General features: G+C 39.6%; 1 protein-coding gene across 3 annotated transcripts; it reads left to right on the forward strand.

Moving 5' to 3' along the window:
- Nucleotides 1–1,244: 1,244 nt before the first annotated feature.
- On the forward strand, nt 1,245–23,532 carry NAPEPLD (N-acyl phosphatidylethanolamine phospholipase D). Of its 3 annotated transcripts, none has more exons than XM_042018416.1 (5): nt 1,245–1,548; nt 13,340–13,652; nt 19,433–20,079; nt 21,000–21,114; nt 22,412–23,532. In XM_042018416.1, the coding sequence occupies exons 1-5, from the start codon at nt 1,334–1,336 to the stop codon at nt 22,538–22,540; spliced, it is 1,419 nt and encodes a 472-aa protein (XP_041874350.1). In that variant the 5' UTR covers nt 1,245–1,333; the 3' UTR covers nt 22,541–23,532. The 3 variants fall into 3 exon arrangements, with proteins under 3 accessions (XP_041874350.1, XP_041874352.1, XP_041874351.1); XM_042018418.1 differs by lacking the exon at nt 1,245–1,548 and adding an exon at nt 1,580–1,791; XM_042018417.1 differs by lacking the exon at nt 1,245–1,548 and adding an exon at nt 6,527–6,805.
- Nucleotides 23,533–24,563: the final 1,031 nt, after the last annotated feature.

The raw sequence follows: 24,563 nt of genomic DNA on the forward strand, positions 1-24,563 counted from the left end.
TATCTAAGTCATTTAGTAGATCTTAGACTCTATAAAATAATGGTAGAAATAACTTCAGTCAATATAGATTTGTGTTTAATAATTATGAGTAAAAGTCATTGCTGCTACAAGGCTGGCTTAGCATCAGACATAGTGGTAGATGAAATGATCAGGAAATGTCAGGTGAGAAAGGCCAGAAGTAAGAAATAAATTAGGAATTTCCACTGGCAAAGGTCAGCAAATCTGCCTGACCAAAAGCAACCAATACATATCTGTATCGGTATGGACAGAACATAGAAAACAGATAACTCATACAGAACAAGGCAGCTTGATAGTTTTATCATTCCCTTACCTTAAGGAAACTAAGAGAATGACAGATAACAAAAGAGTAAGGCCCATATTTCTAGTCTCCCAAGGCGTGCCTTGAGAATTTTGGCCTTGAAATAGGTATGATTTCTTCACCAATGATACATCCAGTCCCAAGCTTCAAGATAAAATGTACATAAACATGTTATCAGAGCTCCAGATAGTCTTAGATTTCATATGGCTGCTATATAATATGGGGCGTTTTTCGTATCACACATAGCTTTGTTCTTTGCCATCCATTGTCCCTAAGGAGGGAAAGAAATATTTTTAAAATACACATTTCTGAGAACCCAATTCCTCTGGGTTGGGTGCCTCAAAATGCCTCACTTCTCAGCCCATCGTTTTGAGCTGCCTGCAAACTTCTGACAGACGTGAGCGGGGAGTGAGGGGATGGTTGTAACCCATCACGTGAAGCGACTTGGACGCGAGTTTTACCTTCCCAAGGCCGTGGGGATACAGGTGCCTGCGAGGCGGGCTGTACTGAGAGAGGGTGGCCTCGCCCGGACACCGCATCTCCCGTGAGTGCCGGTACCCCCGGGGATGGCGACACTACCCCGGGCTGCTGAGAAAACCGAGCCCAGGAAACTTTTCACCGCAGCACCTGGCGGTCGGAGCATGCTCGTGCTCCCAAAGGGGACTGCGGGGAGCGTTTACTTCCCATCGGAGGCGGCCAGGAGCACAACCGAGTGCTTCCCTTTCCTCAGAGCGGACGAGCAGCCCGGCCTCCAGGGGCAGAACGTGCCGGCAACCCCGACACTGTCCCGCGGTGGCTCCGGGACATCCCGGAGCCCTCAGTCCCGGACCCCCGCCGCCATCTTGTTAACGGCGCCGCTCCACGGTGAAGCGCCGGGCGCCGCGGAGCCCTTGCCCTCTACGGTGAGGGGCCGGACTTTGTGGTGCTCTCTGCTCGCCATGGTGAGGGGCCGGGCTGTGGGGAGCCCGTGCCCGCCACGGTGAAGGGCCAGGTGCCGCGGAAGCCCTGCTCGCTATGGTGGGGCGCCGGGCGCTGTGGAGCTGCTCCCTGCAGCTCGCCGTGCTGCCCTCGGCGGCGAGCTGGTCAGGTGGAAATCCGCAGCCGTTCAACAGCTCCTACCGGAGACCTGCAGAGCCGCCGCCGTGGAAGGGGTGGAGCGGCACCATGGAGGAGGAGGAGGAGAAGGGGGACGAGACTCTTCAGGGGCGGCAGCAGCAGCAGCCCGGGAGGTGAGCGGCGCTCCAGCGGTAGCAGCACTCCGGGGCTGGGGGTCTCTGCCCCCGCGCCTTCCTGAGGGCAGAGGGGAACCGGACCGAGCAGACCGGCAGCTCCCACCCCGTGCCCGTCCGGAGGGGAGGCGCTGCCCGAGCTGCCGCCGTCAGAGCCCGGCTGGCGGCCGGGCTAGCGGAGCACCTGCTCCGAGAGCGGCAGCGGGGCTCGCTAGACACACACACGGGACCGGGGCCCCACCGGTGAGTGTGGGGGAGACCGGGTGCAGCCGCTGCAGGAGGCGGTGGGAGCGGGGTGGAGCGGGAGCAGGCACCCGCCCGGAAAAGTTTGCGGGTGGGCGGGCGAGGTGTTTGGGGCTGGCGAGCCCTGCTCCCGGCCGGGCAGGAGCGGCACAGCCCGGCTGCCCACGGCGCTCAGTGTGTGCCCCTGCCCCGCTTCCTGCCCGCCGCCCCGGCTGAGGACAGACCCCGACGGGCGGCAGCTCCAAAACCAGCGGGGACGGGACCGGGGGGATCCTTTCGCACCGCTGAAAAGAAACCCTGGAAGAAAAAGTCCTGCGTTCGCCCCCCGCCCTCCCAGCGCAAGGCTTTAGTTCCCACCAATTGACAGTAAAACATGCTGCAGCAGCGCTCGGGAAGAAACAAGTTATATAATCGCTTAAAAAAATCCGCTTGATAGTATCGGCGGCTTAGAGAATGTTTTCCTTTGAAGAGGAGGCATGAACAGATGTTTATTGCAGTTGGGGGGGGTGTTCGCATTGTCTAGTGAGACGTGGAAGATATTAAGGAAGTCATTTAATGTAATTAGTGCAGTCAAATAATCTCAATGATCGTCAATTATCTCTAGCAAGGATTTGGGGAAGGTGTTGACTGCATGCAGTTAAATTTATTGACTTGTGCAGAAATGTTTTTTCTAGTGACGATTATGATTTTTTCCATTTACTAAATGGCGATTATGAAGCAAGTTTTTAGTTGTAAAGGAAAGTACTATTTGTACGTAAGTATTTTTTCTTTAATTTTTTTTTTTTAAACTGCACCGGCTAAAGTGGCATCAAAATGAAAGATAGTGACAGGAAAATCACTTCAGTTTTCGGGCAAAAAACTCTTGAAAAGGGTTTTTTTATTCATAGTAGCAGCTGTATCAGTTAAGAAAGTAGGAAGCTTGATTTATTTTGTAGGTAAGATTTTGAGGAAGACAAGAATAAGATTTTTTTTCTTATTAATTCAAGAATTATTGCAACAGTTGCTTTCAAAATACCCCAAATTATCTGAAATTGAAATGTCTTATTATAAGAAGTAATGGGAATTTTTAATATGTGGAGGTTGGAAAGCCCAGTTTGATTCAGTTATGATGGAGAGGAGGAAGTAAGGGATGACAGTCAAACTGTTCAAATATAAATAACAGTTATTCAGCTTCAGATTGGTCTCAAATCAAAAGAGATATGCAGCCTTTTTAAGAGGAAACAATCCATTATTATCTTTTTATTCACTTGCATTAACTAAGTAGATTTGAGGAATAACCAGGAGAAATATACTATTTTCTCAGCCTTTATAAGCTCAAGATTGAACCAAAACTGTTAATTCTTCATTCAGAAATGGCTTTTAAGTTCTTTTTAGCAAAAAGGAAGGCAATTATTTTGTCTGTGATGAGAAAAACAGAAATACTGCCATATTAATTAGTGTCTTTATACTTAACACCTGCAGTGAAATTAGTTTTGCTTTTTGTCACATCTGACTTCTTTCCTCACTTTAAATCTTACTTTAATTTTTTTCAGTCTATTGCTTTAACTTTATAGGTTGCAGTGTGAGTCCTATTTCTGATACATTCAGAGCCAGAACCATGGAAAATCACTTGATTGCCTCGTGTCTAAATGCAGATTTGAGTAAAAAGGATTTTTCTATAAACTAGATGCTGCACTTATGTCTCGGTTTTGAAAGACAGGTGTCTGCTAAGGAAGGCAGAGGCCCCCCTTGAAGTGGCAGATATAACCCCTTTTCCCTCCAAGTTATTATATTCTGAAATCAAGGGCCTTTAGGCAAAGATGTGGGAAATAGGAATAACAGTTCTTTACTCTCTCTATATATATGTATATAACCAGTCAAACAAAACAACAACAACTATGGCAGTAACAGCAGTCACAAACCCAGTGCCAGCCTTCTCGGCTGTCAGGCTATTTCCCCTCGGGTGCAGTTCCGCTCGCAGCCGGCAGGGGCGCTGGCGGCTCCCGGTGAGCAGGGCAGGTGCGATGGTTCCCCCGCGGCTGCAGGGGGCGCTCCGGAGCGAGCTCGGGAAACACGCGGCACCGGTGCCCTGGGATCCCGGGGAGGGATGGAACAAAGGCTTCACAAACCCCTGGGCAGCCGATCCCGGACTCTCAGGAACAGCGGCTGAAGCGGCAGGGACGGACGCAAATCCCGGGTGGCAGACGAGATGTATCCAGATGGGAAAAGCCCACGGAGGCCCAGGCAGGCAGGGCGAGCAGAGCTACAGCGTAGCGGAAGCTCAAAGCAGCAGCGGGGCAGGGCAGCCACAGCCCGGTCTCCAGCAGGGCAGGGAAAGCGGCTTTTGGGGTCCCGGCGTTGTTTCCAGCAGGAAGAAAGAACGGCCAAAAAGAAAGAAGCAGCAGCTCCTTTCTCTGCAGCTTCTCTCTCTGGACGCTCAGAGCGAACTGACCCCACACCCAGGTGTAGACAAAAGAGTAGCCAGGTCCGCCCCACTCCCCTTTTGTCTTTCTTAAGTACAGCTATTTGTCCCCTAGCAACATGCATATGGGAGAAAATTCCTTTAACAGGGAAAAAAAAAAAAACAGACTAAACTAAAACCCCAACAACTTAGTTTCAATATTCTTAAAAAGTCTAGGAAAAAAGTTACGTATTATATATATATACTCTTTGCACGTAACATTTTGGTGTTTAGCAACTGTACAAGGAAGGGATCATTCAAGTTTGGATAGCCTACAACTGTGCCCAAGCAGATAATCTTGACAAAGCTGTTCAGGAAAGAGAACTGAGCATTGCCAAGTGACACTGTGAAAACACTGCTGCCATCGTGCCCCAACTGTGAAAAACAAAGTTTGATAAGATTTGTGAGTGAAAAATTGGGTGTTAAAGAATTTATGTCGAGAGTTACTTCTTCTCTAAGACCTGTTACTGTGGTAAGAGCTGCTAGTGCTACTGCCTGGTGAGTAAGGCTTATGATAGGATAACAGGTTTTATTGCTTAAAATATTTGGAAATAGTTTTCTCATGCTGTGGACTGGTTTTTGAGGGAAGGTTTCAGTGAGGTTCAACTGTTTCTGTTAATAAGAGTGTGGCAATAGCAAGGTGTTTGTGTGTTTACATTAAATACTTTGTCTCCTTAAAACACCTATGTGTTTAGGATGGTGCCTTGAAAATTAGTAGATGGCTCATGTTTGTGTTGGAAGTATGCCTTGACTCTTCCATAAGAAGAAAAACCCAAACCACACAACTTCTAGTATTAACACTTCTGTTGTTGACTAACAACCAAAGCACCTTGCATTTCATTTAGAGTACATGAAGACTTCGTAATCTAGAGTTGTGGGGATGGAATCAAAGGCCTTTTATATATAGGAAAAAAGGGTGTAATGAAAAACATTTACATATCATGATGTTTCCAGTTTCCTTGAGTATTGATGTTTTGCTGTGTCTGGTGTACTGTCCCATGGAATTTCTTCTTAAATGGGTGTTTCAGTTAAAGAACTTTAAGGGTGCTGTATTGGATGTGTTTTCTGGCTTTCCAGTATGAAGTTTGGATATTCTAAACTTTTATTATTTGGAAAGGCTGGTGACCTTTTGGCTTAACTCATGTGAAAGATGGCTTTTGAACAGGTGCATTCAAGAAAAACATATAGTTCAACGAAGAAAAACTTGTCACTTAGCTGACCTTGAAATTATTTGCTTGGATTTCAGTAAATTTGAATTCAAATGTTATAAATAGTTCTGTAAAATCCACATATGTACAGGGTGCATGTACATACATAAACAGAGGGAGAGAGAGAATGTTGTTAGGACAAGCAGAAGTTGATTTGATACTGAAAATTAAGTAGAACTAGAAAGAATTTAGAGAAGTATTTTCATGTTGCAGAGAAATTACATTGGACCCTATGTGCTTGGACTTTGAACTGAAAAGAGGGAATCAAAAAAAAAGAGGGAATCAAAAAAATATGAATATAAACAAAATTTTATGACTATCTATTAAAAATAAAATTGAGTTTGTGGGTGTTGCTGCACTTCCTGGACAACTGAGGTTTTATAGGGTTTTAAAGGATTATTCTTGGTGTGAGTCTAGAGGAAGTTTGCATAGGTGTTTGTTCCTTTCTGGCATGGGGAGACGAGGAAAAAGAAAATTAAAAGGCTTAGTAAATGAGGTGGAGATAGCAATTGCACACATAAAAGTGCCAGAGTTGATGTTAAATGAGCTTTAGATCGTACTTTGCCATGTGGATCCTATACATCAAAGTTTTAACATTATTTCTGTGCATTTTTATGGAAACAGTTCTTACATTGCCTCTCTAACCACATGCTACAAAGGAAATCAGTTTTGTCCCACAGCATGTTCAGGTGGAGCCTTAATTTCATTACGTGTTATAGTATTTGGGTTTAGTCATATCTAATTGACATTAAGATGTTAGATGGAAAACCTTTACCCTTAGGATGGAGTGTGAGCTTGTAATATTTTAAAACTTTATTTTAGTTAAGAAAAACGTGTGCTAAGAGCTTCAATGGCATAGTAACTTAAAATACAAACTCCAAGATGTAGAGTGTGTTAGCACACAGGAGTGGTTAAAGTGTGTTTTTAAATGTTCAACTTCAAAGTTTGGCAGTTTTTTCCAACAGTAAACCCCGTCCTGGCAAGGTGTGCCTCTGTCATTAACTGGAGTCACATCAGTAACCAACTGAAACTAATGAACTACTCGTTTGCATAAATAGTTACACAAGTGCCGCTCGTGCCAGAACGCCAGAGCTGGGCTCTGAATCCCGTAGCTGCGTTGGTACAAGTTTCATGTTTGCTCTTTTGGAAAAGCTTTACTGAAATTCTAAGTGTGAAGGGCGATCCATGTTGGAATCCATGACTTACCTGTGCAGCTGTGTGTATATGCTATCTGCACTTATTTTTCTGTTGATTTAAAAATTGTCTGCATTTGATTTGTGACCCGGGTATTGTCTTGTGTACCATAACACAGCTGTAATGCACAAGCCTTGCTTTTGTGTGTGTCAGCCTCAGTCCTGCAGAGCAGGTAAGAAAACTTTGATTCCAGCTCTTGTTCTTTCAGCATTCTTCCCTATAAATTAAGTAGTTATATGAAATTAGTTGTTTAGGGAGAGCAAAGGAAGGCAGTTTCCTTTCTGGTATAGGGAAATTTGACTCCAGCTTCCCTTTGCTGACTGCTTCAGCAATAGCACAGAATTACACTGCTCTTGTTCTTAATCATAGTAATAGTCTAAGCTGCTCTTTTAAATGTGATGGCCATATGCCAACTTTTGTGTTCTTTTATTCAAGACTGCAATAAAAGATGAGGGTAGAGAGGAAAATAATTTATTTTAAAGGCATGTATTGCTAAAGAAATTGGCTCCTGGGTCTGTCATCTCTGTTCCTACTGCGTGTCCCCTATGGACAGCTACTGTTGTATTAGGGATCACAACCTAAACAGAATATGCATGTAACAAAAAATTTCTATCATATTATATACAGATCATAGACATGTTTGGGGACTAGAGAATGCTTATATTGGACAGGGAGAATCATCTGGAGCACCTGGAAACAAATGAAAAATAGTTATGTATTATCCCAGATCCAAGAAGAGGCGTCTTTATTCAGTTGATACAGTGCCCATAGCTGGTAAGATTTAACCCAGCGCTGAGAAATAATTGGCTCCAGGGACTACTGATGGGCCTGACTCTAAAGCCTATTTGCATTTGTATCCAGAGGCATGCAAAGGTGTAGCTGATAGGCATGAATAACTTTCTGTTGGTTTGGTTCCCCTGATGAATACCAGCAAAATAGAGGTGGAATGTGTAGTAATGGGAGTGGGCTGCCTTGTGGGTGGTAGGTAGCTATTGAATGTGCTTCGTTATAATATGAAACATTACTGTCTGAGGACGTAAATGGAGAGTTTCAGCATCATCAGTACTAAGTGTGAATGAAACCTTGGAAGGGAGTAGATTGAAAATGAAAAGGTAGGAGGAATTGTTGGACCTAACTTGGCGGTATGTGTAACTGAGCTACACAGTGAATTCTAAATTGAGGGTATTTAATTCGTTATTTTTTTGAGCCATTGCTGGCATAAGTAGTTTTTGTTTACAACACTATATTCCTCTTCTCACCCTTCCCTGTCCTAACCAGTTTGTTGGTATAAACAATTGCATGTTTGCACAGTGATGCAGGTGATAATTAAGTGCTGCTCTAGGGATGGTAAGGTAAGAAATGACTATCAGCCAGATTAGTTTCTTAAACAAATTCACCATGTGGACAAAAGTGTCTGTTTTGGCAAGCCTGGGGGAGTAGTGAGGGCAGAAATGGATTGGCTCATGGTAGTGGCTGCTTAAGTAATACAGATGCTTAAGAATAAGCCTAACAACAGATGACCGTGGGTATATGCTTCACCTCTTTTTTTATTTGTAATTAATTTTGTTTTTCTCCATGATGTCTAAATAAAACTTTACTTTGTTTTACTATTGATCCTCAAAGCTAGGTAAGAATGATAAGGGATTTATTCTGATTTTACGAGGCTGTTTATGAAGAGAGCTGTTCCTTTTTCTGTTATCAACTCTATTATTAATCTTTCTTGACTAGTACACAAGGGCAGTGTAGAATCAGGATACTTACAGATCTGTTGAATGAAAATTTTGGCAACGTTTGTTGTTGCTAGGGATTTTTAATGTGATTCAAATAATAGAAGTATTCATGGATCAGCTAATGCAAGCTTGAGAGATCTTTGTGTGAAATCCTAATACCAAGAGCATCTGGAATAATTGCTGGTGCAACTGCTGTGCAGTGATAAAAAAATATGTATAGTGAAAGAAAACTTCAAGATGCGTAGCAGTATACAGTTCACAGAAGGCTCAGGTTCTTGCTCTGGTAAGTCTACAATGGTAAGATGGAACAGCTTGAAGTACTGCACAATAAAAATTTAAATATATTCAGAATTTTCCAGTCTCAAACTGTTCATTAATTAAAGCAGCCAATTTCAGACCTGAAGGAAAAATAAAAGCAGAGCCAAAACTTAGCTGGCAGTCATTTGATAGTAAAGCTTGTAGGAGCCAATTACTTACATGCTCCCTAGCGTTTGCAAATACCTTTCCTTCTAACTGAAACAATTTTTTGTTCTATTTCAAGCTAAAATGCATGGTTTTTGCAGTCATTAAAAATATCTATAATGAAAGAAAACTTCAGAGTTGTGTAGCTGTATATGGAGAAACTTCAGAGTCTTGTTTTGGTCAGGCCACAGTGGTGTGAGTTTGCTGGGAATTGTGTGCTGTCCCTCCTAGATGATCATTAGCGCAGCCTAGCTCTGGATGTAGTTTACATATAGAGACAGTGATTAAAAATGAACCAAACCCTTTACTTCAAAAAAAGCAGAGAAATTAAAGGTATTTGGGAAACTATGAAACGTTTACCAGGCAATTGTAAAGTTTTGGAAAAGTTGTTCTGTTCTAGTAAACCATAGCTTCATAATAACACTTAAACTTTCAGGCCTATGGATTTGTTAAATAAGGACCACATTTCTGTGTAGCAAAGAAGGATAAGTCTGTTTTGGCAGACTTGATGCTTAGTACCATGGCTCTGTGATTAGTAGGGGGAACTACATCCATTTCATTTATGGAGCAGCAGATGTTAGAGGAGACTGGGTGGAAAGGGTGAAGACAATAGATTTTAAGCCTATGTTAAAGTAATTTGGCTTGAAGCTCTGCTATGTTTAGAAGACCATATAAAAAGAAAAATTATGACAGAGTGTTTCTTGTAATGGTATTGTATACTTTTCCAACCTTCTTTTGGAACAGAGAGTATTAAAATGTTTAGTTAAATTTTTGTTATTTTCCTAAATAAACAGAAGGCTCACAGCCAAAATATTTATATCCAAGTTTTCAGTTATGTAAGCAATGCTAAAATAAACCATTTGCCCAAAACCTGTTGTCCTAAGGGCTATATCCTGTTTACAGGTGTAAGCCAGTTTAGTGGGATGTAAGACATCCCATGGATTTTCCATGCCATGTCTTGCCAGACCTACAACTTCTCTCTTCCTTTGTGGATTACTAGGGGTGCCTTAGTATTTGATGTTGGAAAACCAGTTATGTGAGCTCTGCATTTTGATTCATGTTAGACTTTGTCTTATTCATCAGCCAGTGGTGTTCTTCCCCTCTGTCCAGAACACTTTCTGGCCTTGTGGATTTCTCATGACCAATGGTCTTCTTTAGGAGTTTGTATGTCTTGGTCCATTTCCTCTTCTGAATTCAGCTGGAAGAGCAAAGAACCTCTAAGGACAGAGAGAGAGGGTGGTTGCCTTGTTTCTCTCCTGAGCCCCTCTTACAAATAGTGTCAATCCACTTGCCCTCTGCTGGAGGTAACTCATCTCATCCTGAAGGATGGTTCCATTTGCCAGGAAAGCAGTTTAATGTTTTAAGTAAAATTGTAGTTTTTCTTTATGTTTAAAAGTAGAAAAAGATTCCTTGTATAACTTTTCATAACAATGAATTTTCACCAGGGATGTGATCCTTTCCCTCTGCCCCCTCCTAAGTGAACACAATTCTACTCCAGTTGGATTTTCATATCTTTATAGCTCATAATTTTTCTGCCACTTGAGTGCTTAAATTAGTTTTTCAAGTGCCAAACTATAATTTTTGCATGGGAAGAATTTAGGAAAGCTGGCAGAAAAATCAACTGATTTGTGATTGGGTATTTTCTGTTATTTAAAATACACCTGCCCAATCTCCTTATCTGTAGATGCTTTCTTTTGCAAAAGTGTAAGAATCTCTTTGGACTAGTAATTGGTTGAGTTTTATTTTAAGCTAATGATTCCTGGCTTTCAAGAAATTATCATCTTCCTCTTCTATATAAGACAACTATGTCATTAATATTGTAGGATATGTTTAATCAGTTTAAATGAAACAGAAATGATCTGGCAAGATTGATACTTCAAAGGAATCTACAGTTCATCAGGAATACTTTAAGTTGTTTGTAAACGTGTCCCTTTCTTATGCATGTAAAAGGTTTAAAGTATTCTGTGAGCACTGAGCTCTTTTATCCTTTCAGTTGCTTATGGAATACTAATGAAAGTAATGTATGTGCATCATGTGGAAAATATGTTGGCAGACAGATAGATACCTGCAGTGCCTTAAATGCTTTGGCATTGTCTTTGTTTAATCGGCATAGTTGATCCCTGCTTCCCCTAGAGGTTTATACTTCCAGGATAAGATCAAAGGTTTATATGAAGGTTTAAGCAAAAGTAGAATTCACCTATTTTAGAGATGAATGAATAGATAAACAGAAGCTTAAAAATAAAACTTCAGGCACCCCAGTCTCTAATATAAAATGTCTTGTAGGAGCAATAATTACAGTAGTTATATATATTTAAGAAATCAGACATCTGAGATGTTAAGAGAAGAATTTCCTGGAATTAAGTACCTATCTGATTAAACTTTTGTGATTTGTTTTCATTATGCTTTCTGAAAGAGTAGCTGTTTTATGCTGTGTCTGTGTGCTTTGCTAAATTAATAAGCTGACTTGGCATTGAAAATGCTCTTTGAGGAATGCAAAAAAAAAAAACCCCAAACCCAATCATTAAGTTAAAGTAACAGTTAAAATATCCAATACCATTTTTTGGGTATTCTGTCTGTCTTTTTGTGGCACTGATTCTTTGTGTTACCATTTACATCTGCTTAAAATGCTACAGAGCAAGTTGAGTGTTTCATTGAAGGCTGATTCCAGTAAATGTTTAGTGGAATAGAGAAAAAAAGCCTAGAAATATCAACAGTTAAATTTAAATTATGATGCAGATATGGTATCCTAGTGCTAGATAGGAAATACGTAAGTGGAGCGGTTTCAGTAAACTGCAGTGAAACTGGAGTACAAAGCAATTACATAAAATAAGATTGTGACCGGGGTATAAAAAAGTTCTGTCAGCCGTGTCTTCTGAATGCCGTTCGTGCCTTTTTATTAGAAATGAATTTTGATGTGTTAGTATTTTATCTCTCCTGTATGGCACAATAATGGTTATTTTGTTAAGAAAATTTCACAATATTTATCAATTGTCGTATTCTTTGCAACTGATACCATACTTAGTGTTTAGTCGTCAGTTGCTGCTGAAATAGCAGAAATGGACTCTGCATTTGAAATTGGAGCATCATCAGCAAATGCATTTGGGTTCAGTTTGCTGACACTTACATGTATGTAATATCTTAGCTGAAATGTTGCAGTGAACAATATATTTAATTTTCCCTGTAATTATGAGCTTATGGGAGGCACAGTGAGTTATGTGATTTCTAAGAAAATTGTGAGCTTTAATTCTGTTCTCTGACACTGTTGTTTGCAGGGACTGGCTTGGCTACATTGGCCCAGTGCTTCTGAGTGTACAGCTGAAGTCTGAGTATTTGAATTAGTGAAACAGTAGCTAGACCAAAACATGTGGTGGAGAGTTTTCCACAGGGAAAACTTCAAAATTTGTTATTAAAAATTATTCCTGCACCTAAGCTGTAAATAGTGCTGTCTGTTCATTACTAGTTGTCTTCTAGTTATTATCAGATAGAGTCTGTAAATGCCAGAAAGTTGTGCACTCACTAAAACAGTAACTTTTTTTAAAGCTGACAGAACAGTGTATTTACTTTCAACATTTCAGTCAAAAGTAAATACAGAAGTGGAAGCATTGAGCTTCAATTGAATTGCTTTGGCAGGGTATTTGGTTTTTCTACCTTGGATATAATAAGATTATATTCGTAAACTCTGCAACACTTAGGTGCAGTTTGGAATAAGAGACTCTGAGTACTGAGTTCATAGTTTTCTAAGAAATATACCAGAATCATGACTTCATAGAAATAAGTTTTTCTCAGTTATTTTCTCACTTTTTTTATGTTTCATGATGGAATTAAGAGCAAACATTGCAGCTCTGATTTGAAATATTTCAATTTCCTGTGGCCTTTCACCAGTTGGTTCAGTTAAATGTGTATCAAAATTATATTTGGAACAGTTACATTTACCTTGATTGTAATAAACTTATGTTTTAGACAAAATAGGAAACAGTGCCAAATATCTTTTGTGTTCTGAGTTTCCTGCATGTGTGTTGGTATAAGTAAAGTGTTAGTAATGCTACACGAGACTGCTGCTTTTACTACAAAACTAAGTCACTATATAGGCAAATCCTAAGGTATGGTATATTTCCAGTGTCTCTTGGACGGACTTGCAGGATCGTATTACATGAGGCACTAAATGTCATAAGTTTCAGGAGAAATGAGTATTCTTCCAAAATGTAAATTAAGGAACCCTTCCCCCTCACTTTTGCAGTTGGTAGATAATAGTGTTAGTATCTGAAGCTGTGCATTCCAGGGAGTAAAATTCAGCCTGAACTACAAAGAGCCCTCATGTCTGCTAGTCACAGCATGTTTTTGAAGCCTTTTGTGTAATAGTGACTGCTTTAAAAGCATATTTTGTTGATAAAAAAAATACAGTAGATCATAAAACAAGAAAGGCAGGCTTGTTTCTAATGTGCGTGAGAACATTTAGTCTTATGAATGTTGATGCTAGTCCAAGAAAATATTGATTAATTTAAAATTTGATTTAGTTCCCCTGAAAAAGTTATGGATAAGAACACAGATGAAGAGCAGCCTTCAACTGCATGTAACCAGTACCCTAAAGAAGCAGTGAAGAAACGTCAGAATTCAGATCGAGGTTCCGGGAGGAATGATTCTTCCAGGACCTTCAGAAAAAGCTTCAGGCTGGACTACAGATTAGAAGAGGATGTAACTAAATCAAAGAGAGGCAAAGATGGAAGATTTGTCAACCCATGGCCAACGTGGAAATCACCAACCTTATCAAACATTTTGAAATGGTCCCTCATGGAGAAAGACAACAGCAACGTGCCACGCTCAAAGCAGGTAAATACTTCCATGTTTTCCTTTTGTGATTTAGACTGCTTTTACATCTGCTCTAATCAATAAAATAGGACAGTTTCTAACTAATATGCATTAGGCGTCTTCTGGAGACTTTTCTAAGTCTTACTTTTCTGATTTTAGTATCATTTTATTCTTTTCAAAAGGTGGATTAATACTTTCTACCTCTTTAATTTTTGTCTCTGTTAGGTCCACACCTTTTGATTTTATACAGCTAAGTTTATATTTATAAAAACAACAAAAATGGCCCCCTAGCTCAGTCATAAACCAGTTACAGCCATTCCTTTTTAACAGTTGTTGTTTTATGAAGCATGCTATTAACTTAATTTGTCTCGCATGAAATAGCTGATTTCATGACATATCTAATTTTTAAAATTTTCCCTTTTTTTCCAGACTGCAATTTAATGCATATGTTGCATCTTTTTCATGAAGGTTTCTGTCACCTACTTATGAAAATATTTACAAATCTGTTTTTTCTGTTTCAGTACACCAGGAGAAAAAAATGCATATGTTAAAACTAACCTGATCTAGTTACATTTGTACTGAAACACTTAAAGTACAGTGCCAGTTTACGGGGTAACACTGTTATTTGTTCTTGGTGAAATGCTATCGTCAGGTATTATGTGTAAAGAAGGAGACAGGTGAAGCTTCTTTTCCATGAAGAGTAATGGATACTGGAAAGTCATGGGTTATGTTTATGGTCACAGGAAGAATGAAGATGACTAAGTTTTGACAGAATTACTTCTCAGTGTACTTCTGATGTGTTGACTGTACTTCAGAAAAGCTGTGCTGAAGGGTGCACAACCAAGGACAGCATTTGTTAACAAGCAGGTGTTAATAATGCTTTTAAGCATTCAGGAGGGTATGCACAACTTACAGATCTCACAGCCAGTTTTTAGTAAAGAGCTTTCAATTTTGTCTTACCTGAATTACCTTTGAAGGAAGGAATTCTATCAGTTTTATGGACAGGAAAGCCATGTTACACATTAACGCATGATGGTCGGAGGTTTGGGGATATTTAAGGGACAAATAATCTTGGCTGTATTGAATAATAATAATAAAATCTGACTTAGAAGCACAGCAAACTTTTGTTGGTCTTGGGATCGCTTCTGTTTTAAAATTTTGGTGTCTTCCTTGTGGTGACAACCGTTGCCTCAGTGTGTACAGCTTTCTAGACAGCGTGCTGGCCACATTTTCATGAAATTCACACCTGGACGTTTTCAGTTGCTTTTGACCTCTGCCCTTCTTGGTATGTGTGGAACAGTCTTTGTATCTTCCCAGTGCCAATCAGAAACCCGGGTAGTGACTGAAGTCCCTCGAAGGCAATGCTGAGGTGTACTATGGAGTGCAGAACATATAGCACTGATGGAGTGCAGAACTGCAGCATTCCCCTTTAATTTACAGTTTGTCCCTACAATAAAGGATGATCACAAAGAAATCTACAAGGCAGCAGTTGAAAAGCTGTCTCTCTGACCCAGCTGGGATTCATTTTGGGCTAATCTTACTGTTTGCATGATAAATCTTTTAATTAAGTGCCTTAATTCAGGAGTTCAGTGAAGTAAATCAGAAACAGAAAAACCTAGATAGGGATCAATGAAATGTACTTGTGGAGTCCTCAGCCATTTTGATGCTTGTTCCACCCAGTTTTGTTCCACCCTTAAATCAGCCTGTGAAGTGCATCTGAGCTTGTTTAAAATTCAAACTCAGGGCTCTATACTTTATTTATCACTGCTAGATGGCATGTCCTTTGAACAGACTCCTACTTCAGTTTCTGCACTGAGTGTGGCTGGTGATGCCCTGCTATCCTGGTCAGGTTCACTTTATCTGTACCAAGTGCTTTGCATATGTAAAAACAAGCATATTATCCAGGATAAGTGCTTGTGCTTCACTGTGGAAAAGCTATATGTATTATAATCATGCCTTCATAATGAGCCTATATCATTATCCAGAATGCATGGACTTCTTGTATTTTCATTACAGGCTTTATTAATAACTTTGTTTGGGGCTGTTGAAGGATCTTTAATTATTAGTTGTTGGATCAGCAGTTTAGATTGTTCTCATTTCTGTAAAATCCTGTGGTATTCTAGTATGCACTAAGCGCCAAAAATCCTAAGCTAATCAGCTGGTCTTACCAAAGCTTGTCATGTGTTTCTTCTTGCTTTGCATTAGGAGGGAAAGAAGAACAGGGCGGGGGGAAGGGACACAGCAGGAGAAATTTTTGTATTACTTCAGTAATGAAGACAAGACAGTATTAAGTGCATTTTGCTTCTCTTGGTAGCTGATTTGACATAATTGCCATATTTCAAAAATCTATTATAATTCTTCTGGTTTAAATGTGTCTCTGGTTAGTCTGACAGAGCAAAATATAGCAGGATAAAAATTCCATATGATATGTATTTTATTCATTATGTTGCTTTATCCTGTTATGTGAGTTTTAAGTATTTCTTGTGAAGTAAACTGCTACTAGAACTTGTGTTTTACTTTGAAATCTTATGAGCTGAGTGTTGCTCATTGCTTTAACAGGTGATTTTGGTGTGTTTTTGTAAAATACTAAAAAAAAAACCCAAACACAAATCCCATGCACTGAGAAATAATATTTTGGTGTGATGTACTGTGATTAGTTCAACATGCCTGATTTCTGATCTCATCTTCTGAGCAATCATTGATTTGGATCAGAGGCCTGTGTATCACAAACCTGGAAAGCACAAGCTCTGTATGAGATCTACAAGTTACATTGCCTTTGTGCTCTTGGTTTGTCTTGAACTGTTGGTCACGGAATTTTGTTTAAATAGGTCAGGATGGCAGTTGTTCGAACTGTGCTCCTCTCTATTTATCAATCTTCCTGTCTATGTAACTTTTACAAATGCCTTTTATAGTGATTAGTTCTACCTTTAAATCAACTGCTTGAAATACTTAATAGTGACAATCCCAATGACATCCCTGTAAAGCCTTTATTAGTAGTGCAGATGTGTTGTGGCTTTAGCCAGCCAAGTCCCAGTCAGCTGCTCACTTCCACCCCCCAATGCTTGCATCCCAGTGGAATTGAAAGGGCAAAAATCAGATAACTTCTGGGTTGAGCTAAAGACAGTTGAATAGGTAAAGCAAAAACTGCATGCACAAGCCAACTAAGAAATTTATTTTCACATGGGCAGGCAGGTGTTCAGCCATCCCCAGGAAAGCAGGGCTGCATTCCATGTAACAGCTACTTGGGAAGATAAACGCCATTCTTTCTGAATGTCCCCCACCTCCTCCTTCTCACCCCAGATTTTACTGCTGAGTGCAATGTTGTAAGGTATGAGATATCTCTCTGATGAGTTGAGGTCACCTCTCCCAACTGTGTCCCTCCCAGCTTCTTGTGTGCCCCCAGTCAACTGGCTGTGATGCGATTTAAGCACTGTTCAGCAAAGCTGAAACATCAGTCTGCTGTCAGCACTTGGTAGAATATATCTGAGTCCCACTTAACTAATTGTTCACATCTGCCAATTGGCCAGTTCCTCATCCATTTAGTATTGTTTATTAATATTGCATGATACTGATTTTAAAAACTAACTTGTCCCAAATGTCAGCAAAAATAGCAAAAATAAGTTTAGTTAATAAATTTAGTTCTGAGAAAATTTGTAGTCTAACTCTAAAACTATCTACTCAAAAAGAATATTTTCCATAAAAAATGTACTAACTGACCTGAATTGCATTATGACAGTTAGTTATTGAATTCCACATCTGAGTTGTATTTCTTTGATATTATCTGATTTTTTGACTTAACAATGTGTAATTTGTCAGTATGTCCTAATTTCTGTTTTTGAGTATTATGTTAGTTTTATGCACCTTTTTTTTTTAATTGAAGTGTCACAGTATAACACTTCTGTAGTTCAGATTTCTGTTGTTCCCATGTACTTGGAATGAAATAGAGATAAGAAAATGATGCTTCTTTCTTAGAGAAGCAGCCATTTATCTCAGTCTAAGACTGCTACTTTTCTTGTATGAACTAAGGGGTTGTATTGTACTAAGCTTATATTCAGCTTTATAGAAGGTTATCTATTTCTTGTTGCTGGAGACAGTAATGAAACTTTTTCAGTGGATGTGTCTTATCCATTAGCTCTCAGAAAAAGCAATTTCATGAATATTTTATTATTTACAGTAGAATTGCAGGGGGATGGAGATGTGTGTGCTTTGTTTTTCCCAACATATGCTTTCCAAATCAATAAAATATTGTGGAGAAAGTAACTTCCCTGAAGCTGTCAGGACTTATTTAGCAAGGCAACTTCTCTAGTCCTAAACTGTCACAGCATCAGCTGGACTTTTAAAGGAGCACATGGTCAGCTCTGTATAAATTCACTGATAGTGCTAATCTGTGCTAGGCTGAGAGAATGAGAGCAGCAACCATGGCAGGGAGAACTTGACTTGAACCAGAAATGCTGGGACATTTGTGATAACCAGGGAGAGGAATGTCAGGAGTCTAGAATTTGCCCTAGCACATGAAAATTCCTCTAAAGCAACATGAGGAGTTCAGACCAGAATTGTTTGGGAGGAGAGCATTAGCTGTGTTGTGGCCAAGCTGGACATGATCAGGGATTCTGAGAAGACTCTTTGGTTGGTTGGTTTTTTCAATAGGAAAGTTCCTTATTTATTAAACATAAAATTTCTGCGTAAGCACCTCCGCCAAACTGCAGTGAAGAGCGTAACTCTGGTTCAAAATGAGAGAATGAATGGTGGTTGGGCGGTGAGCTTCAGTAGGTAATGTACAGCCATGGCCTCCTTTGTGCCAGCTTGAGGATACACATAGAGTCAAATTTGAGCCAGTCAAAATGAGATCTGTATATTTTTCACCTCTGAATTGATGTTCAGCCAGATCAGTTCTCTGACCTGTCATGCTCGAGTAGGGACTGCATAACTAGTCAAGCTGGAATAAGAGAGGAGATGGGAGAACCTTTTCATAACTTTGTTACACAGAAGAATGGATTTAGGTTGATTTCCAGTCATTCATGGGACTGCATCCTGCACATACATGGAGAGCAGTACAGTGATTTATTCAGTAAAAATTAAACTTTAATTACCCTAAAGGCTTCAATAAAACACCAGAAGAAGCATATCTAAGTACCTTAAGGTTTATATTAAAAATGATCTTTTGTTTTATGAATGTTCATTAAATTATTGGCAGGATGGGAAGGCAGAATTGTAATAGCTAACATTAGCCAGGTAAGGTTAACCTCTGTGTGCTGCTTCTAGATGTAATGAGGAGAGAGAGAGGGCCTGATAAAGGCTTAAGGGGCTTTTGTGGAGTGTGACTGGGGAACGTGGCATTTTCTTTCAGCTGTGACTTACTCCTGTTAGGACTTAAGAGGATGCCTCATTTAGTTGCATAAGCTAAACTTGAGTATTTGTTAAGTAACACTCTGTGTGTGCATGTGTATGCATATTCTTTTTCAGGTGGAGGTATCCCTTCCTGGGATGCTGTTAATGCCTTGCAGTGCTCTCATTGCAATGCCCCCAGACTCTATCAGGTCTCCTTGCCTGATGGGATACTCTCTTCTCTTTCTTGACAGAGAAGTGTAAATGTTGCAAAAACCTAAAATGAAATTAGGAGGAAGTAGCTGGGAAAATGAACATTAAAAAGGCATCTGGTGCGTGCTGCAGTTCTCTGCATAAAAATATAAACAAAGTACAAATCATCTTGACTGTATTGATTTGTGCCTTGTATGCAGTTTTTGTTCCATGGCCAAGAACATTCTGAAATCTCTCATGCATACTGTGTTCTTTTTTGCCAGGAACTCGATAAAGAACTTCCAGTGTTACAACCTTACTTTGTTCAAATGCCAGAAGAGGCTGGGAAGACAGGAGCTGGTATGAGAGTCACATGGCTGGGACATGCCACAGTTATGGTGGAAATGGATGAACTTGTATTTCTTACTGACCCAGTCTTCAGCCAGAGAGCTTCCCCTATTCAGCTGTTGGGTCCCAAGCGCTTCCGAGGGCCTCCGTGCACAGTAGCGCAGCTCCCCAAGATAGATGCGGTGTTGATCAGCCACACCCACTACGATCATCTGGACTACAACACTGTGGCAAGTCTGAACGAACGCTTCGGCAGCGAGCTGCGCTGGTTTGTGCCTCTGGGGCTCCTGCAGTGGATGCAGAGATGTGGGTGTGAGAATGTGATTGAACTGGATTGGTGGGAAGAGAACTGTGTCCCTGGTCATGATGCGGTAACTTTTGTCTTCACCCCTTCCCAACACTGGTGCAAAAGGACTGTGACAGATGATAACAAGGTTCTCTGGGGCAGCTGGTCTGTCTTGGGACCTTGGAATAGGTTTTTCTTTGCAGGAGATACTGGATATTGTTTTGCTTTTGAACAAATAGGTAAAAGGTTTGGACCTTTTGATCTTGCAGCCATCCCCATTGGAGCTTATGAGCCAAGGTAGGAAAATCAGAGTTTGAGCAAAATACGTAAATGAAATTATATACTGATGACAAAAAATACACCCAGAATTTAAAACTATACTGTATTAAAAAGGTGTACTTTATTAAAAAGTATGTGTATGTGTGATGTTTTTGGAGAGTTTTTTCTTCAGACTTAAGGACAGCAAGGATGAATCAGCAGTCCTTCTTCCCTTAAAAATGTTGAGTAAAAATCTGGAATTATTCTGCCTTTTTTTCTGAAACCAGCATCATTTAATCCAGCCCATTCCAGTGTATGTCATTTGCTGCATTTTTCTCTTGCTTCAGTCTTTACCCTGGTTTTGCAACTCACCTGGAGACAAAGATGACTTGGTTATCAAGTATGAAAGATCTGTTTGCTCAGGAGAGCAAACTTTGCTCCTTTTGGAGAAAACACTTAGACAATAGCACTCATGTAATGCTGGAAGGAAAGCATGTATGGACTGGGAAAGAAAGATAGGAATCCAAACAGCATGGTAAAAATACAGTATCTTTCAAGAATTGTCAAGTTCTCTCTTCTGTTTTCCCTGTTTCCTTGGGCTATCTCCGAAGCACACACTTTTTGGTGTGTCCTGCTAGCATGAAATTTTTTCAGGGACAGATTTAAAGTTTCAGCCTTAATGCCTTAAGGCCCCAGTAATATGTCCTTATACTATTGAAAACAGAGATAAGAAAAAATCTTTCAAAAAGAGAGTACAGTACATGAACTGCTGTTTCATGGATATGTTGGTGTATGTTAGTTTCCTGATTTTCAGTGTTCTGTATGTTGTCCAGGTGTACATGCTTACGATTTTTTTGATTAGGTGAGCATATGTTTCTTTTTGTTCTTTGCAATGGAAGTAAAGGAGAAATCTTGCACTGAATTAGGTGACACAAAAATGTCATGCTTTGTTTTGGTAGGTGGTTTATGAAATACCAGCACGTGGACCCTGAAGAAGCAGTAAGAATCCATATTGATGTTCAAGCAAAGAAGTCTGTAGCAATTCATTGGGGGACCTTTGCTTTAGCAAATGAGGTAAATTGCAACGCTAAACATGAATTCAGATTTCCAAGGACAAGACAGTCATTAGTGAAGCTTTGCTTGTGCAGTTTAACCTACATATCTGTAAATGTAAACTTAAAATGTGGACTTTGTATAGAGTGAAAAGTTACTGCTCTATGTACTGCTGTTCAAAACAATGATTAGCTTTTCATAACCAATTACATCAAATATTTCCATGGTTAAGAAAATACAGAGTTATTGAAACAAATGTGGGGGATTTCTGATATGCAGATGCTGAGGAGCATAACAGATGAGGACACATGCAGTATTATGCATTACATTATGCAGTAATAAAAACAAACTCAGTGGTGCATCACTTGGAGATAGTAAGCACTGCATGCCTGTAGGTCAATACAGTATTTATTAATTACATCTATCTAGTAAATATATGAACATTATTTTTAATAGTTGATTCAAAGTTAGAACCAGAAAGGATATGAAAAAAATTGATTTAGTCTGAGGTTTTGATCTTTTAAAATGTTTTTATTCCCCTCTACCCCCTCAAGTCCACAAATCTAATAAGAAGGTTACCCAGACACCTTCACAGCAACTAAAAATGTAGTGAAATAGGAAGTGTCTACATTTGCTTTGATACTGTCTGGTAGCTGTTTTTCAACTTTGTCTTTGCATCAGTTGCACCACTTTATCTCCTAATTCACACCTGATAGTGTAATCACCTGATCTGTCAAATGTTCTGTCCCGGCTGTCCTCCCTCCCAGCTCATCGTGCACCTCCTTGGCAGAGTATGGAGGGAACATAGGACCCTTGAATAGAACGTTTCCTGTCCCCAGTGTTTCCAATAAACTGTGTTACTAGTGCCCGCGGTACAAATGTTACTGTGTATTTAGCAGCACAAAAAAAAGAGATTACTCGCTGATGATGCCTTTTCTGAAATGTAACAAATACACCGCGGTAACTTGAGGGGGGCCGCCCTGACAGAGCCGAGTGTTCAGACAGGACCGCTGACAGCTTGGGTTTACAGAGCGAGGGAAAGCGCCGGCTGCTGGCGGGCAGCGCTTCCTCCGAAGGGATCTATTACTGCATTGAAGACGACCGAGTTCAGGCTGACAAGTTGAGCCTTGCTAGTTGTTACTCTGCAGCTGTATATCAGCGTTCGTATCGTTTAAAAACTTAAAATGAACCCAAACATTTTAGTTTGACAAATAACCTTTTCCTCCCCCCGTTTTTTAGAGCAGTGAATTTTTTTTTCCCCCCCTCAAAAAATGTTGCAGTGGTATCTTTTCCCTCATATTATTCTCATTTTTTCCAGTATTACTTGGATCCTCCGGTTAAATTGAATGAAGCTCTTGAAAGATATGGCTTGAAAAAAGATGACTTCTTTCTCTTACGCCACGGAGAATCACGGAACTTGAACACAAATGACCGGTTTGAAAACTGAAACAGTGTCAGTTCCTTGTCAGCCCTGTTTGATTCGAACTAAAAATGAATGCTACAATACTAACATGATGTACTTACACTATGGATTTTTTAGATTGAATTGGATTTGTAGATGCCAGGTTTGTCAGTTTCAGAACTAAAGCTTGCATACCAATGTCATGACAAATTTTGCTAGTTATATTGTTTATGAATTTAGAGAGGTAATCTAAAAGTGGTTTATATACTAAGTGTTGTCTGGGAACAACTTGTGGTTTCAACTCTGATGTACACCACCAATAAAAAAAAATATTTTTAAACTTTCATCTTACCTGCATCAGCAATAATAACTTCAGCACAGAACATATTCTTAGGATTAATGGCTAACTTGAATTATTCATTGTTAGACTGTCATCTCCCACTTGTTAGTCTTCAGGCTATGCCTTGTACCTTGATAGCTTCACTATGTATGTTTTGGGGGGTGAAGTCATCCAATACAGCTGTGTTGTTAAAGCACAAGTGTGGTAAAATTGGTTTACTCTTCATTTTCATGTATTAATGAACCACAAAAGCTGAATTTTGCAATGATCAAAGAAATGTGCCTTTTAAAGAGAGAGAATTTAATATTGCACCATGGATGTGTAAAACTAACTGCTGGCCAGAGCATCTGCACACTTTCATTGTTTTGTCTATGTTTTTAAGTTAGGCCTGAATGTGTCAATTGCAGCACATGAAGGAAAAATCCCTTCATGTTGCTTGTCCTTGCATTAACTCAGCCGTTTCCTAAGTTTGTTTTTTGTTTGGTTTTGTTTGTTTTTTTTAAAGTGGAAAGTCTTAAGCAAGAGCTTTGGTATTTTTTATTATAGCTTCCTTATAATTTTAAAGTTGAATGAGAGATTACAACATTATTCAGTGTTATAAAACTTAGCCAAATGTATCTGTATCAAATTGTCTTGCTAATTTACAGAATTAAAGCCTATTGTTGCCAATAAAAAGGGTTGTTATTCTCCTTCATAATTCATTGGCAAATCATGTTTTGTTTATGATTTCTTTTGGTCTGTGGGATATGTGGGTTGGTTTGGGGGTTTTTTTTGCTCTTGCTCTACATTTTATTTTCATATCCCACAAAGATAAATATATTTTTAAAAATATATTATTTAAAGACCTGAACTTCTGGCAACTAATTAAAGCCAGTTAATGAGATTTCATGGTAGGAACAACTACGTAATCTTTTAACTGTAGACAGTTATCACTTTTAAGCCTTCTGAATATAAATATTTTAAATGTTAAAGATCTTCATATCAACAAAGAACAACACAAAGAGGCAAAGTTAGTCAAAATTCCTTCTGAGGAAGGGTTCTGGAACAGAGATTATACGTAAGAAAAAGCTACTTACTTTCCTTTGGTGGGGTTCATGTTTGACAAACATCAAGATTTTTTCGTTTGAAAACTTAATTCTAGTATCATCTAGATGTGTTCACCAGAGTTTGTTCAAAACTGGGTTAAAACTACCCTGTTATTCAGTGTTGAGGGTATTTCAGATGAAGTCTCTTGTATTTACACAACAGCTTCAACCACAGACTTGGGTGATACAATGTATTTTACACGTGTAATTCTGTGGAGAACTCTAAGCTGCAAGAAGTTTTGAGTACCTTGAAGGTCAAGTTTAAAATTAAGGTTGGTTTTGTTGTGGGTTGTTTTCTTTTCCTGTTTTTCTAATCATCAATAGATTATTCTGTAAAATTATGTACTTTAAAGTGAAACTAAAATACAGAATACCTAGATAAGCAGCCACAGAACAGAGAAGTACGGAGTTACATGAATCAGAAACTAAATGTCGGTAATGACGTTTTGGTTTGGATCTATTAATTCACATTTGTACCTAGAACGGTGACTGTTACGTTTTGCTTGGTGCTGATAAGATTTCCACCAAGGTTGTGGGGTAGGTGATAAAAAAATGAGACATCTTTGCATAAAGACAAATTTTAAAGCCTTGCATGATTCCAGAACATCCCAACAGCATTGTTCTGTGAAGAAAGCATTTAAAA

The sequence above is a fragment of the Corvus kubaryi genome, unplaced genomic scaffold, assembly GCF_017639235.1.
Source record: "Corvus kubaryi isolate FWS band 111438036 unplaced genomic scaffold, C.kubaryi_AGA036_p1.0 137, whole genome shotgun sequence".
Taxonomy (NCBI): Eukaryota; Metazoa; Chordata; class Aves; order Passeriformes; family Corvidae; genus Corvus; species Corvus kubaryi.

Bases quoted from the DNA above. Each gene is read 5' to 3' on its own strand.
- NAPEPLD (XM_042018416.1), top strand. From the start codon at position 1,334: ATGGTGGGGCGCCGGGCGCTGTGGAGCTGCTCCCTGCAGCTCGCCGTG. The intron at 13,653-19,432 runs GTAAATACTTCC...CTTTTTTGCCAG, and splicing joins ACGTGCCACGCTCAAAGCAG to GAACTCGATAAAGAACTTCC. The intron at 20,080-20,999 runs GTAGGAAAATCA...TTGTTTTGGTAG, and splicing joins ATTGGAGCTTATGAGCCAAG to GTGGTTTATGAAATACCAGC.